The sequence below is a fragment of the Impatiens glandulifera genome, chromosome 1 (assembly GCF_907164915.1).
Source record: "Impatiens glandulifera chromosome 1, dImpGla2.1, whole genome shotgun sequence".
Taxonomy (NCBI): Eukaryota; Viridiplantae; Streptophyta; class Magnoliopsida; order Ericales; family Balsaminaceae; genus Impatiens; species Impatiens glandulifera.
Window position 1 is genome coordinate 38,277,478 of NC_061862.1, and position 15,741 is coordinate 38,293,218.

At 32.8% G+C, this 15,741-nt stretch overlaps 1 protein-coding gene across 1 annotated transcript; it reads right to left on the reverse strand.

Moving 5' to 3' along the window:
• Positions 1-6,452: 6,452 nt before the first annotated feature.
• Positions 6,453-8,296, reverse strand: LOC124925026 (probable E3 ubiquitin-protein ligase HERC3). The gene is made up of 4 exons (XM_047465004.1): positions 7,809-8,296; positions 7,393-7,634; positions 6,782-7,020; positions 6,453-6,710 (listed from the first exon to the last, which is right to left on the reverse strand). Exons 1-4 carry the CDS (start codon positions 8,294-8,296, stop codon positions 6,453-6,455), a joined length of 1,227 nt encoding a protein of 408 aa, XP_047320960.1.
• Between the last annotated feature and the right edge of the window lie 7,445 nt (positions 8,297-15,741).

The window sequence follows — 15,741 nt, forward strand, 5'->3', positions numbered from 1 at the left end:
CGGCAAATGGGAAGATGAAGGATTGGAAAGAGTTACTGTAAATCCATATGGTTACTATTTTCTCTCATTTAGGGAAGGAAGTCAAATATCGAGGATACTAACAGCGGAGTTCATATTTGTAGCTAATCATTGCTTCAAAATTAACAAATAGAAGGAAAAAAAGAAAAAAAATGATATGCTATAAATTATGATTCAGTAATGTTTAGATCTAGGGCAGAACAGTACCTTAGTAAGAGATTGAGATTGAATAAGATGAGAAGAGATAAAAAGAGAATTGTGATTACAGATTCTGCAATCACATAGATAAGATTAGAATTGTAGAGGAGAATAAGAATTAAGGAGGGAGAGTTAGGACTACCTTAGATTGAAATATTGATTGAATGAATGACATTCTCAGATTGCTATAACTTCTTTTCCCTCCAAGTTTTCCCGCCAAAACCAATTACAGCTATCCAACCAAACTTATTTTCCCTCCAAAACCAATTACAGTTGTCTAACATAACTTCTTTTCCCTCCAAAACCAATTACAATTGTCCAACTACTAAAATATAAAATACTTGCTGATAAAACAACTAATTTGTAAAATAAATGCTGACAATTATACCCGCAAGCTTATTCTAGGGCTTATAGCCCTAATTCTCAATTCCTTTCGTAACATTAGCCTCTCCATCACATCTTGTTCGACCACGAATAAGCTGAAAATCAGAATCAATTTTCCCCACTAACAACACAAAATCGGGATAATGATCCATCAGCCAAGATTCTTTCTCCCATATTGCATCATCATCGGAGGAATTAGACTATCTAATCTAGAATTGACCCATACTAATTCCTTCTTTCCACACCACTCTTTCATCTAGAATAGCCGCTGGTTTTAAAGTATCATTAGTGTACAAGATTGGATATGAGGAGTAGCCAAGACATCACTTACTCTTTTCGTCAACTGTGAAACATGTATAATATTGTGCATTCGTGCAATTGAAGGAATGTCCAGTTTATATGCAATTTTTCCAATTTTTCCACCACCAGAAAGGGTCCATAGAACATTGGACTAAGTTTGTGCATTTTTCCTCGAATTGACAATTGTCGGTATGACTGTAATTTAACAAACACCCAATCCCCTACTTCATACACACAGTCCATCCGTTTTTTGTCAGCTTGTTATTTCATGCGGTTTTGGGCTCTTTGAAGATAAAATTTCAGCAGCTTAAGGTCTTCTTCCCTAGTAGATAGGCTACGATCAATTGCTTCTACTTTTGAATCCCCGGCCAGATAGGCTACGATCAACAAGTCTTCAAATTCTTTTAATAGATTCTTCAGCTGGTCCTCCACATTTTTCTCATGTAAGGAAGCTATGATGGAGTATAATTTTTTCGGACTGATCTCGTTCTCCCTGATAGTAAGAACTGCTACTTCAGCATGCTGCCATCTGACAGTTCTACCTTCCTTGTATTGTCACCCTTCAGTTTTACCATTTTTTCCAAATACTCAAAACTCATTAACAATTCTTTGAAGTTCCAACTTATACCATTAAGAGTTGATAACCATTCCACTCCAAGAATGATATCATATTTTGAAATTGATAATACTCTGGCATTTATAACGAACTCAGCTTCTTGAGAAAACCATTTAAGACCAACGCATTCACTATTGCTCATTAACCAATGTCCACTTGCCACTGTTACCATTAGTTGTTCAACAACAGTCTTTACAAACTCAGTATTACGAAGTACTCGAGGGTTCACAAAATTATGAGTGTTACCCGAATCTATCAGCATATATACACTATTTTTTTCCCACAGTACCCTTAACCTTAATGGTTTCAAAGTTCTGACATCCTTCTATGTTAAACAAAGGTGTTTCTTCCAGGATTTCTTTGTTTCCGTATTCAACTACCTCCTCCAATTGTACCTCCCTTTCACATACATCAATATTCATAATAATCGGGTTAGTTTTACACCTGTGTCCATACTCCCATTTTCTTCTCAATCAAAACATTGATTTTGCTTCATTCGTTCATCCATGGTTTTCTGGTCCAAATTAGTCCTCATAGGATTCTGACCGATTGTTACAGGTTTATGAATTTCACTACTACTGCTTGAAGTACCAGAATATTGCGTACTTGGTCTAAAGGAGACTCCACTGCTGTTATTTCTATTTCCCAATATAGGTTGCCTCGGTGTAAGCAAAAGTGGACTTCCCTTATTAGATAAGTAGCCTCTTCGCGCCAATGATTCACAGAATGCATCTTGTAATTTTTGATTAGTCCTTTCCTGCAGCTTGGCCATTCCCATAGGTTTTGATAAAAAATTTGGTTTCTGAATTCTAATAGGATTAGTTATTTCTTCTCTTAAACCATTCACATAGCCTTTAATGGAATATTTTTCAGTTAGATGAGGGAGTTTATAGATCACATCTAGATAACTTTTTCCATACACCTTCACTGTTTCTGTTTTCTTGAGATCCTTCCATTCATCTAAAAAATCATCGAATTCGCTTGGACCAAACTCTTTTAGGACCAGTTTTATTAACTCTGTCCAAGTCATAGCTCGTGGAGGTAGCCGGTATTGTAGATGCGAGCTAAACTAGCAGCGAGCTCGTCTATACAGGTGTGCACAGGCATACTCCAGTTTGGACTCTTCCAACGTTCGATCAACTTGGAAAAACATCTCTACTCCATAGATCCAGTTATCTACCTCATCGCCGTTAAACTTTGGGAAATCCATCTTCGTAAGTCTCGTTTTCGGTTGCTACATATGATCCTGATAGTCCCGATCACCATTCCGATTTCTCGCTTCCTTAGCTCGTCTACAATCGGGAAAATTGTCGCCTCGGATGTCTCTTTCCTCTGCACCTCTTGGTTCACGGTTATTGATATCTGATGCTAAAGTTAAACGTCTAATTGCCACATCCATGGAAGCCATCAGTGCTTCAATCTGATCGAAGCGAGCATCCTACACCGACAATCGCTCGTCCTGTGCCTGACTACGACTTACAGCTGTCTAACCCAACTTCTTTTCCCTCCAAAACCAATTACAACTGTCTAACCCAACTTCTTTTCCCTCCAAAACCAATTACAGTTGTCCAACTACTAAAATATAAAATACTTGCTGATAAAACTTCTTATTTGTAAAATAAATGCTGACAATTATACCCACCAGCTTATTCTAGGGCTTACAGCCCTAATTCTCAATTCCTTTCGTAACAGTAAACCGCAGCCTCTAGAAATAAAATAGATATGAGTAAACTTCTATAATGTCCCACCATGTGCCAACCGGATGCTTTGAGTTATTTTGTTAGTCTTATTGGAAAGCCTTTGAGATATGATTCAACCATGAAAACTATGAAAGAGCCTCTATTATTAGAGTCAATATTGAAATTAACCCGGGAAGCATTCTTCCAAATTTTCTTGAGCTGAAGGATAGAAATGGAAATATTATTCACATTAGGATAAAGTATGAATGGAGGCCTGATCGATGTAATCAATGTTCTATATTTGCACATTCTAAACCTAAATGCCCAAGAAGGGTGGTAAGTGATGGTAAGAAAAGAAATTATGACAAAAATGAAAACCAAAATCTGAATCCTCAACAGGAAGGCAAAACCCAATAGCAGACTTGGAGATTAAAGATGATGTCAAAACTTTGAATGAACAACAAGATGTTACTAATGAGAAGATTCCAGTTTTAGAGCAGGGCAGATTAATGAGGTGCAAAGTTTGATGTAGGACATACATCATAATTTGGAAGTTAAAGACAATGTTGAGGTTTGTTTGAATGAACAACAAATATCAAGTCTTAAGCAGCAACAAGCTTATGAGGTTAAGGATGAACAACAGGAATTCGGAAGATCCATGGCTAGTCTCAAAGCAACAGAAAATTCTCGAGTTTAAAGATAAACAACATCAAAGCTTGGTGGAGATTTTGGAGGATTTAGTAATTCAGAATCAAATTATTATTGAGGTGCAGTTGTCAGTATTAGAGCAGAAGAAAGTTCATTGAATTATGGAGAATCAAGATCTAGCAAGGAAATATGATGAGGTTAATGGATTTAAATGATCAAAAGTCTCTTAGTAAAGATCAACATTTAGTCAGGGTGGTACGGAAAGTGGGTAAAGCAGGTAGAGAATGACACGAATTATGTTGGGCTGACTGGTATTAGGCAAATCATTAAATCTACTCAGATCAGCAGATTTCACTAACAAAAGCAAGTATTTTTCGGTAGCAAGGGTTGAGAATGAGCAAATAGATCATATTGTGAGTTGCTGGAATTTCCGCAAGTTCAAAACTTGTGGAAAATTCAGTTTCTCCATTCAGCAAATTCTGTGAGATTTATAATGAGAAAGAGGAAAAAGAGGAGAATTAAAAACAAACATTTTCAAGAGAAACTGTCCAATCTCCGGCTCCTAAAAAAAAGGTTCTATGCAGTTATTAAACAGGGGCATGAAGATGCAAATTTGGTTATAAATAAGTCAACAAGAGCAAAAAAAGAGGAAAGAAAAAAGAGAACTCGTCTAAGAGAAAAATGCAGCAAAAAACCTAATTCTTTTTTACATTCATGATAATCACAACATGGAACATAAAAGGTCTCAATGAAAATGACCCTCTTAAATTTAAGGAGGTCAAGAATATTATTCAAAGGCACAAGATTATGATTTTCGGAATTCTGGAAACAAATGTCAAATTGAGGAATCTGGATAGAATCAGGTCACTCTGGTAGAAATTTGGATCTTATTCATAATTCAAATGCAAACACCGGTAAAATTTGGGTGAGTTGAAATACTAATTTGGTGGAGGTCAAAAGTTTGTTACAAGTGCACAAGTTATCATGATGGATGTTACATGTAAGATCTCATTGATTAATATTCATGTTTTTGAGGTCTATGGATGTTACATGTATGGTCCCATTGATTAATATTCATATTTCTGAGGTCTATGGTAGCAATTCTGATTGCACTAAAAAATAATTGTGGAGGGACTTTAATAGATAGATTGACTCTACTAACTCATGGGTCAATTTTGGAGATTCAAATGTTATTAGGTTTGGCTGTGAGAAGAGTCTTAAAATAGACACAACACAAACTATGATTTACTTTAACGACCATATTAGAAATATTGGGTGTACTGAACCAACTAACTTAGGAAATGTTTTCACTTGGTCATCTACGCAAGGACATGATGAGATGAGGAAAAGCATTATTGATAGATGATTAATCAATTAGGATTGGGCATTGAGATTTCTGAGAACCCAGTTTTGGCACGATCCTTGGTTTGAAAACCAGTCTATTGTTTTTAAGGCAAATTTTGGAGGTATTCGAATAAGGAAAGACTGTCTTGCACGGTTAGAGACATAAGAGATGGGGAATGGAACACACTCTAAAGGCTTCTAGAAGGTATAAGAATTCTCAATTTCATTCAAGCATTGCATATTAATGGTACTTATAGATTTAAGGAATTGGATGATGGAGAATGGTAGAAATTTTAATTCAAATATAGCGTGGGAGTTTATTCGAGAGAAGGGGCAGATTGTGGAGTGGGCTTCCTTAGTGTGGTCTTATAAGATCATCTTGCGCCATCAAATTACTCTATGGCTTTCTTTCCGTAATCGGCTCTCGACAAGGGAACGAATTAGTAGGTTTATGTTCCGTAATCGGCTCTCGACAAGGGAACGAATTAGTAGGTTTATGTTCCGTAATCGGCTCTCGACAAGGGAACGAATTAGTAGGTTTATGACGATCCAAGTATATGTTGCATTTTGTGTTCAACGGAGGAAGAATCTATAAATCATTTGTTTACTGATTTCCCTTTTACGGCTAAATTGTGGAGGTGGTTTGTTAATTCTATGAATTTGCTGAATTTTCCCCTTCATTGAAATCAAATAAAGGAATTCATGATTGAAAAGGCTAAGGGTAACACATTTTTCGTTAATGTCTTGAAGTGTTACTTCAGGGCGGTTGTGTATTAAACATGGATGGAAAGAAATGCTAGAGTCTTCTTAAGGACCAGGAGAAACGATGTGCAAGTTTGGAACGATATCATCTTTGATTGCTGAATCTTCATCTTTTATTTCCTTCGATATCTCATTATTCTCATCCTTTGCATCTACGTCTTTCTTTAACTTCTTCATTTTGATTTTTTGATTCTTCAGTTTCAGTTTTCTCATTCTATTTCTTATATAAAATAGATGAATAATACGTGAATGCCATGTGGATACAAATTTAACTCAGTTAGATGGTTTTCGTTATCTTAAATATTTTTGACACTTTTTGACAACTTTATATACAAAAATAGAATTATACGATTTTATAAATGAATTTGACACTCAGTCCAGTAAATAAAATTAGCATTCTCCACATAATAAATTAAATTCAACCAATCTCTTTCTTTATTAAAATAGGGTTTCAATTTTATGATAAAGTTTTATCAATAAACATGTAAATTCATCCAGGTAACCTATCCGAAATTAATCTCAACTCGCTTGGGTTCCGCCCTTTGAGCCACATTGTTGGGCACGACGACCATCTCCACTCCCAATTGGCATGTGTTTCCAGCTCCAAAACCGTAAACCTTGCCCGATTCAGTGAGAACCAGAGTATGGGGTACCTCCATCAACGATTTCGTGCTACTAATCTGTACTACCCGCTCTTGTAAGATCTCTTTAAGATATGGAACCTTAATTAGCAGCCTTAGAAGGCTGGGATTCACATCATCCTGTAAAAACAAAAAGACATGTCACTAATTTTATTAATTAATAAAATGTAATAAATATAAAACAAACTAACATTAAAAACGGCAACTTCATCCTCGCGGAGTCCGACGCTCGATGGATATTCATATCCTAGAGAATATACATCACCGTCTTTTGTCACGACAAATGTGGTAAATGCTCCGGCCGACACATAGACCACTTGGAGGTGAGCCAATGACTCCACCACTTTAGGGACTGTTTGATATTTTTCGTCTCCATATCCCAAGCATCCATGAAACCCACAACCCCATGTGCAAACCCTTCCGTCTTTCCCTAACACGACACAATGAATATGTCCGGCGGAAATCATAACCGGTTCAAAATTCAAATCTATCAATTTTGTAATCATTTTTGATTTTTTCTTATTTTCTATTTCTCCATGTCCCAGCTGTCCGCCTTGTCCACATCCAACAGAGTAGACCGACCTAATATTTTACCATGCATGAAGTGTTAAAAAATAGTAGTATTGAAGAAATTGCATGTGTTCATGAAGGAAATTCACTTACATTCCGGTGGAGGTGCACGCTAATGCGAGAAGGAAACATTGACCCGCGGAAATTTGAACTACGGGAAGGTGTTGGAGCTCACCGAGAAGAGGTTGAGGTATAATATTATTTACGTCGGATCGATGACCGATTACATTACCTTGGAGACAAAGCGTGAAGACCTTACCTTCTCTAGATAATACCGCCGAGAAGTAATGTCCGATTGTAATGTCTACCACAAATATGTGTCTCAACGTGTCGACTATTTGCGGTACAAATGATGTAACTGCATCTCTATCAAATGGCACTACTTCACCGAATGAAGTTACGCCCGAGGCATATACTCTACCGGTATCGCTAACCAGCAAAGTACGTTGAAATCCAACTGCCGCTTGAACTATTCTAACCCCGAACAAAGATCTACAAACACAAGACATTATATATATATATATATATATATATATATATATATATATATATATATATATATATATATATATATATATATATTCAATCTCTTATTTATATTCATGCATGCGTGCATGCATGGCTTCTCATGAGTAGAAAAAAACTGACCTAATTTGTTGAGGCAAAGAGTTGATGCCTTGGGTTGCGTATCCAAGCTGCCCCGCTTCATTGCTCCCGAATGAAGAAACAACTCCGTTCGAGCTGATCGCAATGCTATGACCTGGTCCGGTTAGCACTTGAGATTTCCCCCACCTGGAGCAGAACTCACGGGCGAGCAGGAATCTCAAGACGCGTTTCCATGAGCCTCCACACCTGTTCTTCAGATATTCAATCTGTGAGGCTGTCATAGACTCAAAGCTGAGAAGTTTCTTCTTGCAGAGATCCAAAGCTGCAGCCTCTGTCCATGAGAGGGTTTCTTCGCCTTGAGCAATCCGGCTGAAGAAGGAACATGAAGCGTCTAGGCTTGTGAGATCATGAGCATCCAGATTGTATTCAGTCAGGAGCTGATGGAGAAGGGAAGAAATTGAAGACAATGTCCCAATTGGACTTTCAGTTTCAATCATCGATGATGATGATGGAGCTTTCGTACTTGTCATGTCTCTGTAAAAATCATATAAAAAATTAATTAACTTTAATAAATGAAAGAATCATAGTAAACACGACTTTGGGAAGTGACTCGTACACGAAAGAAAGTAAGATCGCTGTTATACGAAAGTGATCTCGCTGTTATAAAAAGAGACTTCGTCCCTTTCGTATAATAACGATGTCTTTTTTGTATAACAGCGAGGTCACTTTCGTATAACAGTGATGTCACTTTCGTTTCGTTGTACGAATCGCTCCCCAAAGTCGTGCTTCCAAACATTTTTCTTAATAAATATGAGACTAAGTGTATAATTTATTGTTCAAGAATATCATTTTTATATTAATATAAATATTATTTTATTATTTAATAATTAAAATTACCAGATGTTGAAAATCTTAAAAGAAAAAAAATGATGATAAATATGGCTAATAAATAAAGATATTTTGGTGGTTAAAAAGATTGATATAGGTAGTAATATTTTTTCATTAAATTAAAGTGCTTTTTTTTTTTTTTTTTTTTTTTTTTTTTTTTTAGAAAAGTGCCTTTCTTTCCTAGAAAATTGATTTTGTAGAAGAAAAATCATTAAAAATATGACAATTAATAAATTTCTCTTTTTCTTATTGTATATTTAAGTATATATTATTTTATTTCAAATTAAAGTAAACCAAAAATAATAATAAAAATACCAAATCACCTCAAACAATTAAAAGACCATTTTCTTTGATAAATAAAGTGGACAAATTTGTATAATGTTTTATGGTACTACCATAATTCAAAAGGAGAAAACTAAACATGTTGTGTTTTTTATAACTAAAATGTTCTAAATATAAATATGAATAGTGATTAAAAAATAATTTAATCAAATTAAACATATTATGACACTTTAAAGAATAAGTGATTTTAATCATTGTACATAACAAATAATTTTATAACAAATAAAATTAATCCATTCTTAGTTTTTACTTTAACATTGATTGAAAAATCAGGATTGTATTGAGATTGTGAGAAACATGAAGAAATTTAAAAAAAAAATTAAAATGGAACACAAAATTAAGAACAAATTCCTAAAGAATAAGGGAAAATATTGACAATAAGATAATGAATGCGATTATTGTGAAAAAAAATTATAAATAATTCAAATCTAAATAACATGAAGAACAAATAATAAGAAACTTTCAAGCTAAAACTTACCACAAATTTGCACACGATTGAAGAAGATAAGCGTTGAAATCTCGAAACTCGCTTAGGTAGGTAGGCGGCGAAAATTACAAAATAGGCAAGATAGGTTTAGAATTATGAAAATGGAACTATTTATAACTGCTCTTACAAAAATGACATTTATTTGTTTAAGTCCCTCAAGTTTTCACTTAACTTAAAATAAATTTGTCAATGTTTTTTTAAATAAAACACAATTTTGAAACTTAAAAAATATTAATGTCTCTTTATTTTGACCTCTCTCTTCGAATAGTTCTCTCGTCTCGAATTTATAAATTTTGGGGTTGATTTTAGACTAATTTTGGTTTTCAATGTCGTCACCTAATTTCCTAAAAAATTAGTAAAAATAAATATTTTGCGTGTTTAAACGAATTTTTTGAAATTCTGTTTTTTAGTTCGGGACTTTGTTCCAATTAAGAAAGGACTTAGATGCTTTATCATTCATACTCGTCGAGTGACCGTATCTATTTTAAACTTGTTGTATTTTTAATAATTTTGTTTTACATTTTTTTTTGTTGAGAATTAATATAAATCCTATCTATTTATTAAACATTCAATCTAATATCAACAATTCTTATTCATCCATTCTTCTTCATTTTTCTAGGTACATCATTTAATTATATATAATAAGATTAAAATTTAATAAATTTAAACACAAAGTTGAACCTAAACAAATACCAACTTAATTACTTAGTTTTCAAACAATACAGATTTAACTTGTGATCATAAGAAAATTAATTTTTGGATTTTTTTTAAATGCAATATATATGTACAAATGTCAAGAGAAAAAAATAAAAGGAAACAAACAAGCCCTAAGCACAATTATTTTTGCATTTTTGTTGTAAATTTTGTTTAAAAGCGTTTGGTATTTTTTTTTAATTTTTTTTTAATTTCAAAAAAATATTATAAACATAAAATTGCATATTGTTGCAAGCGAATTGGTCCTTAAGACCAATGGCCGTGCAATTTGTCCTCCAGTTTTGTATTTTGGGCGCGAGATGAACCCAAGTTCAATAGGAAATCGGACAGGTCAACGCGGAAAGCCCTTTCGGTCGTGAGGCTTCTTCTTCAAATTCCCAACAAACACCCAAATTCCCAAATCGAGATTTGTTAGTTTCATCTTCAGAGCCTCCGAATGCGAATGCAAATTGATGGAAAACTCCCCCTTGACACGTTGAACATTTCTTCACATTCCAAAGGTCGTCATTCAACATGTCGGGGTGTCGTTGGAGCTTCAACGGGAATCCGAGCTCTACACAAGAAAAACGGGTTTCTTGATTTTTAACCCAAATTTAATTATATTCAAAATTTGTGATATCGAGCAAACACCCACCAAATCGATCAAGAATGGTTTAGAAATGCTCTCTATCACATTTAGAAACTATTTTGATCATTCTTGAGTTGCAATTCTGATCTATAGCTCAAGGAAAAAAAACCTAATTTTTTTTATTTAAAAAATGAAATTGTGCATTTCTGTTTTAAGATGAATGGATTGATTTTAATTCAATAGAAATTTTCTAAACGATGTAGGATCAATTCTCAATCACCAATTCATAGAACAACACAGTATATAAGAACGCATAAACTCAAATGTGTAAAATTTTAATTTTTTTTAAATTTGTATTACATGCAGATTGAAAGGTTACAAATGATGGTAAATAGCTTCTATTATCTTAGTGAAGTTTTTTAATGCTTAGAAAAGCCCTTAAAGTCTTCCTTCACAAAATGTTAAAAAATCAAAAACTTGAAAAATGGCCTTTAATGACGGATCATTCGTTCCTCCTCTCTTTCCTTTGAATAATGATGACATCATTTTATAGAGGTCTCAATCTCGTGATGTCCAGCATTGTACGCTTTTAAATCTGTCTCGAAAATACATTTCGAGAAATTAGAAATGAATATAAAATATAAATTTCTCTTTGAATATTTTGAAATAACAAAATTAAATTAAATTCGGACAACGGTTAAAAACCAATTTTTGACTTAAGAGTCGGTAACTAATCTTTCTCACGGAAAACATATTTTGGTGCGTAAAACGAAAAAAAGATTCTTAAGGAGTTCAGTGATTGGTTAGACATGAAAAAAGATATTAACGTTACATGCACGTTAGAAACGGTCTCTATTTTAAATATTTTGGTCATTTTGTAAAAATATTTTACACTTATTTTAATTTGTTTATTTGTCAAAGTTCTATTTTATTCTCTATCTTAGTCTAAAATAATAATAATTATTAAATAAAATTAATGTCTTAAACATAGGAAAAATGAGAAAAAAAATCAAAAATGAATTAAAACATTATTATATTATTATATTAATTTTATAACTATAAATAAATAACCTCATGAAATTTTGTAATTTTTATATTATGTATGTGAACACAAAAAAGTAATTAAATGATAAAAAACGAAGCAAATTAATAGGTCATGAAGAATTAAAAATATAATTTACTAAAAATATAATTTTTAAATATTTATTATTTTTTTTGAAAACTTTATAAAATGTTCAAGTCATTTAAATGTAAAATAAATACAAAATAAGTATATAAAATGAAAAGAAGACAAACAAACAGGCCCTTAAAGCTATTGGGGTTGGGTCAACTTAGGATTTGTAGGCCAAAATTATGTTTGTGGGCATGGCCGCATGGGCGGACTGGTTGGGTAAGTTGATGAATTTCATCTTCAACCTTCTACAAAAGTGTGTGGGTCTTAAAGTATAGATATTATTAGAAATTTATTAAACACATAGCTAACAATTAAATAACTTCTCACAAAAAAATGTAAAATTTAGAAAAAAATTAATCAAAAAACAAACAAAAATGTTGAATTTCCCTAGGTGGTTCAACCATTTTTTTTGTCTCCTTTTCCTTGGTCTTATAAAGTTATTTATATGTATGTCAATTTGTGTCTTGCTATTTTAACGTCAATATTTTTGGTTTGCCAATGTAAAATATGGAGACTTTAGCTATCAAGGGAAAGACCACCATCACCAATTTACTCATATTTGCTCGATAATGTAGCATTTTTGGTTACTTCAATGACAAATTAGCAATTTCTAAACAAAATCTTTTTTTCCTTTAACTCATGCAAAAAATAAATAAATTAATTAAAATTAATATATTTTTATTTTATTTGGCTTATTTATTTATTTATTTATTTTATATATACATATATTGAGTTTTATTTGAAAATAGTCTTTCATTTGTCAATTTAGAATTCTATCGATACGACATAGTTTCTAAAATAAATATTTATTTTAAATCTTGTGAAAAGAACCTTAATAGTAAATTTAGAAAATAAATTATTAGCTCGAAATTGTTTAAAATTATAAATTTATGAACGAAATATGAGTGTCTATAAGCTTATTCCTAGCATGGTCGGTCACTTCCTCTATTGAATTCTCACATCATGGTCAATGTCACGCCATGTAGAATGAAAAAATATTCACGGTGGAGTATCGATAGAGCTCAAGGAGATATAGTTTTTAATTATTTTCAAACGGAGTTGTTGCATCGATGTTACGTCGCGAGGTTGAAAATTATATCCTAAACGAAACAACGTTGTTTCTTGGCTTCGAGCGTTCCTTTGATCGCGGGCATGTGATAGGATTTTGTGTACGTGAGTTACGCACCTATAGTTTTATCCTTTTGCACGTTGACGGGCTTAGCTAGGTGGATGTCTGCCCTGCCGCTGGTCTGGTCTACTCGAATGGTTGGCTGCAGCTAACAATCTTTTCAAACTAATTATTTATTTTAATGCAGTACAATGAGCCCATATACGATTTTTAGAAAATACTTTCGATAACTCGAAATTATTTAAAAATTATAAATTTAGGTGTAAAAAATAGTGTCTACAAAATTATATTTCCAAGTCTTTTATATATATTATTATTATTATTATTATTATTATTATTATTTAAGAGAGGAATGGTTTAAACTGACACTCTTTTATTCATATCCATTTTACTTGGTAAAAAGAATTTATGAGATTAAGTGAAATTTGTCAATGTTTCATAGGATGACACAATGTAGTTTTACAACAAGCCATATTAATCAAATGGCATATTAGGTGAATGTAAGAGAATTTATCTGACAAAGTATCACAAAATTTGATTTTTTTTTTTTTTTTGACAAATAAGAATTTTTTTTTTTTTGAAAAACGAGTGATTATAAACAAATGTAATCTTTGTAGGTATATAATATTAAACACTTTCTAAAAGGAAATAAAAGAAGAAGAAATGCAAAGTTTGAACTTAAGTATTTTTGCAAGATTTGTTGTGATTGATTCCTTCATGAGATGATTTCATTGATTACATGTAGAACTTAAATCCTTGAGGAGTTAGCAATTGAATTCCTCTTATTTAATACATGTTTGAATTGCCCTTCATCTAATCTGCATACCAACATATGATCCAATAAAGGAATTTGGCATAACAATTGTGGAGAAAATAGAATCTTGTAAACTTTAGACTTCCTTATAAATATTGATTCTAGCTCTTCGATCAATTGGTCCAATTTTATAATTAAAGTTTGTAGTAAATTAAAACTTGAAAAAAAATTACTGTTATTTATAACTTTTTAACCGGATAATTGGTATATTTATTTTTTTAAACTTTTTCTATTACATTATATGATTTTGCTCCATTTATTAACAAATAAATTTAAAATTTAACTATATTAGTTAAATATATATATATATATATATATATATATATATAGAAGATTCGACTGTTGGTAACTGCTCTCTATTTAAAGATTCTCAATGACAACGGATGAATCACCGAACTACCAATCAACCAGACACTTGATACATTACAATCTCACGAATTGCTTTCTTGCTTTACTGTGTGTACATCAAGAGAGATAGAATAAAAGTATTGTCTAACTAAGTGATATTCTTCAATATATTGTAAGTTGAATAGAGTTTGTTCTGTTCAACAGTGAGCTAGCCGTGCAACTGTATTTGATTCCAAGAAAAGTATAGTGAATCCTTCCGGTGGTTGGAAGAAGGGGTGACGTAGGAGAGTTTTGCTCCGAACATCCATAAACAACTCTTTGTGTCATTTACATTATGTCATCTTCACCTTCTTTGGTTCTTAGCTTCAAACCTGAGCAAATGTTTCCGCACTTGAATCGTTCAAGAGTTTGCAAGGGTTTGTGAAGAATAGAAAGTGATTTAAATCCCTAACAGAATTTCTATTAAACCGTTTTTGTACGAAGTTGTCATGAATCGCTAGACCCCGTCTCAAGCTTCTAGAACCTAAATCATGTCTATCATCAACGAGATCCCTCTGTTTTCGAAAGATAACTACGACTATTGGATGATGATAATGCAAGTTCACTTGGCTGCTCTTGATTGTGATATGTGGAGTGTCATTATTGATGGTCCCATAAAAATTTCAAAGCCAAGATGTGAGTGGACAACTGAAGATAAGATGACGAACAACCTGGATAATGTGGCCAAAAATATCTTGTATCTATCGATCAACATGAAAATATTCCATGAGACCAAATCATGCTCCTCTGCTAAAGAAATCTGGGAGAAGCTAATTCAGATCTATGGTTGAAACGCTCAAGCAAAGAAGAACCAGAAAGATCATAAAGTCTTCATGTGTGTTGAGAACAAATCCAAATGGGCCGATAGCGACTCAAAGGATTCTCCTATTGAAAAGGATACTGAAACCATCACATGCTTGATGGTAGATGATCAATCTAAGGTAAATGATATTTCCCAACCAGAATTTCCCAACAAAGAGTTAACTACTGCACTCAATGACATGGCCATTGAGTACAAGAAGTTATCAGATTCCTTTTATAAAATGAAAGTAAAATATGAGACAAACACTTTTTCTTCACACAACGTTTTTGAATCAAATGTCCTTGAAAAGAAAGTAGTTGAGATTTCATCCGAGAATGAGATGCTCAAAGAATGAATCCAAACTATTTCTTCTGAAAACAAAATGTTAAACTACGTTGTTAGTGAGTGGACAAGGTCTAGAGAAGCTGTCAAATATCAGATTAGTCTGTTGAAGCTTGCTGGATCTAAATCCGGTTTAGGATTTGATAGCAATGACCCAAACCAGTCCCACAAAAAGTCAAACTCACCAACTGACAAGCTTAAGCCAATAAGTTTTGTTAAAGGGAGTTTAACTTACACTAAATCTAATCCAATTCATGAAGAGCTAGCTTTGAAGAATGAAATAACTTATGTTCCGCCGACTGTTAGCTGGCTGAAAAATAAGTTAAAT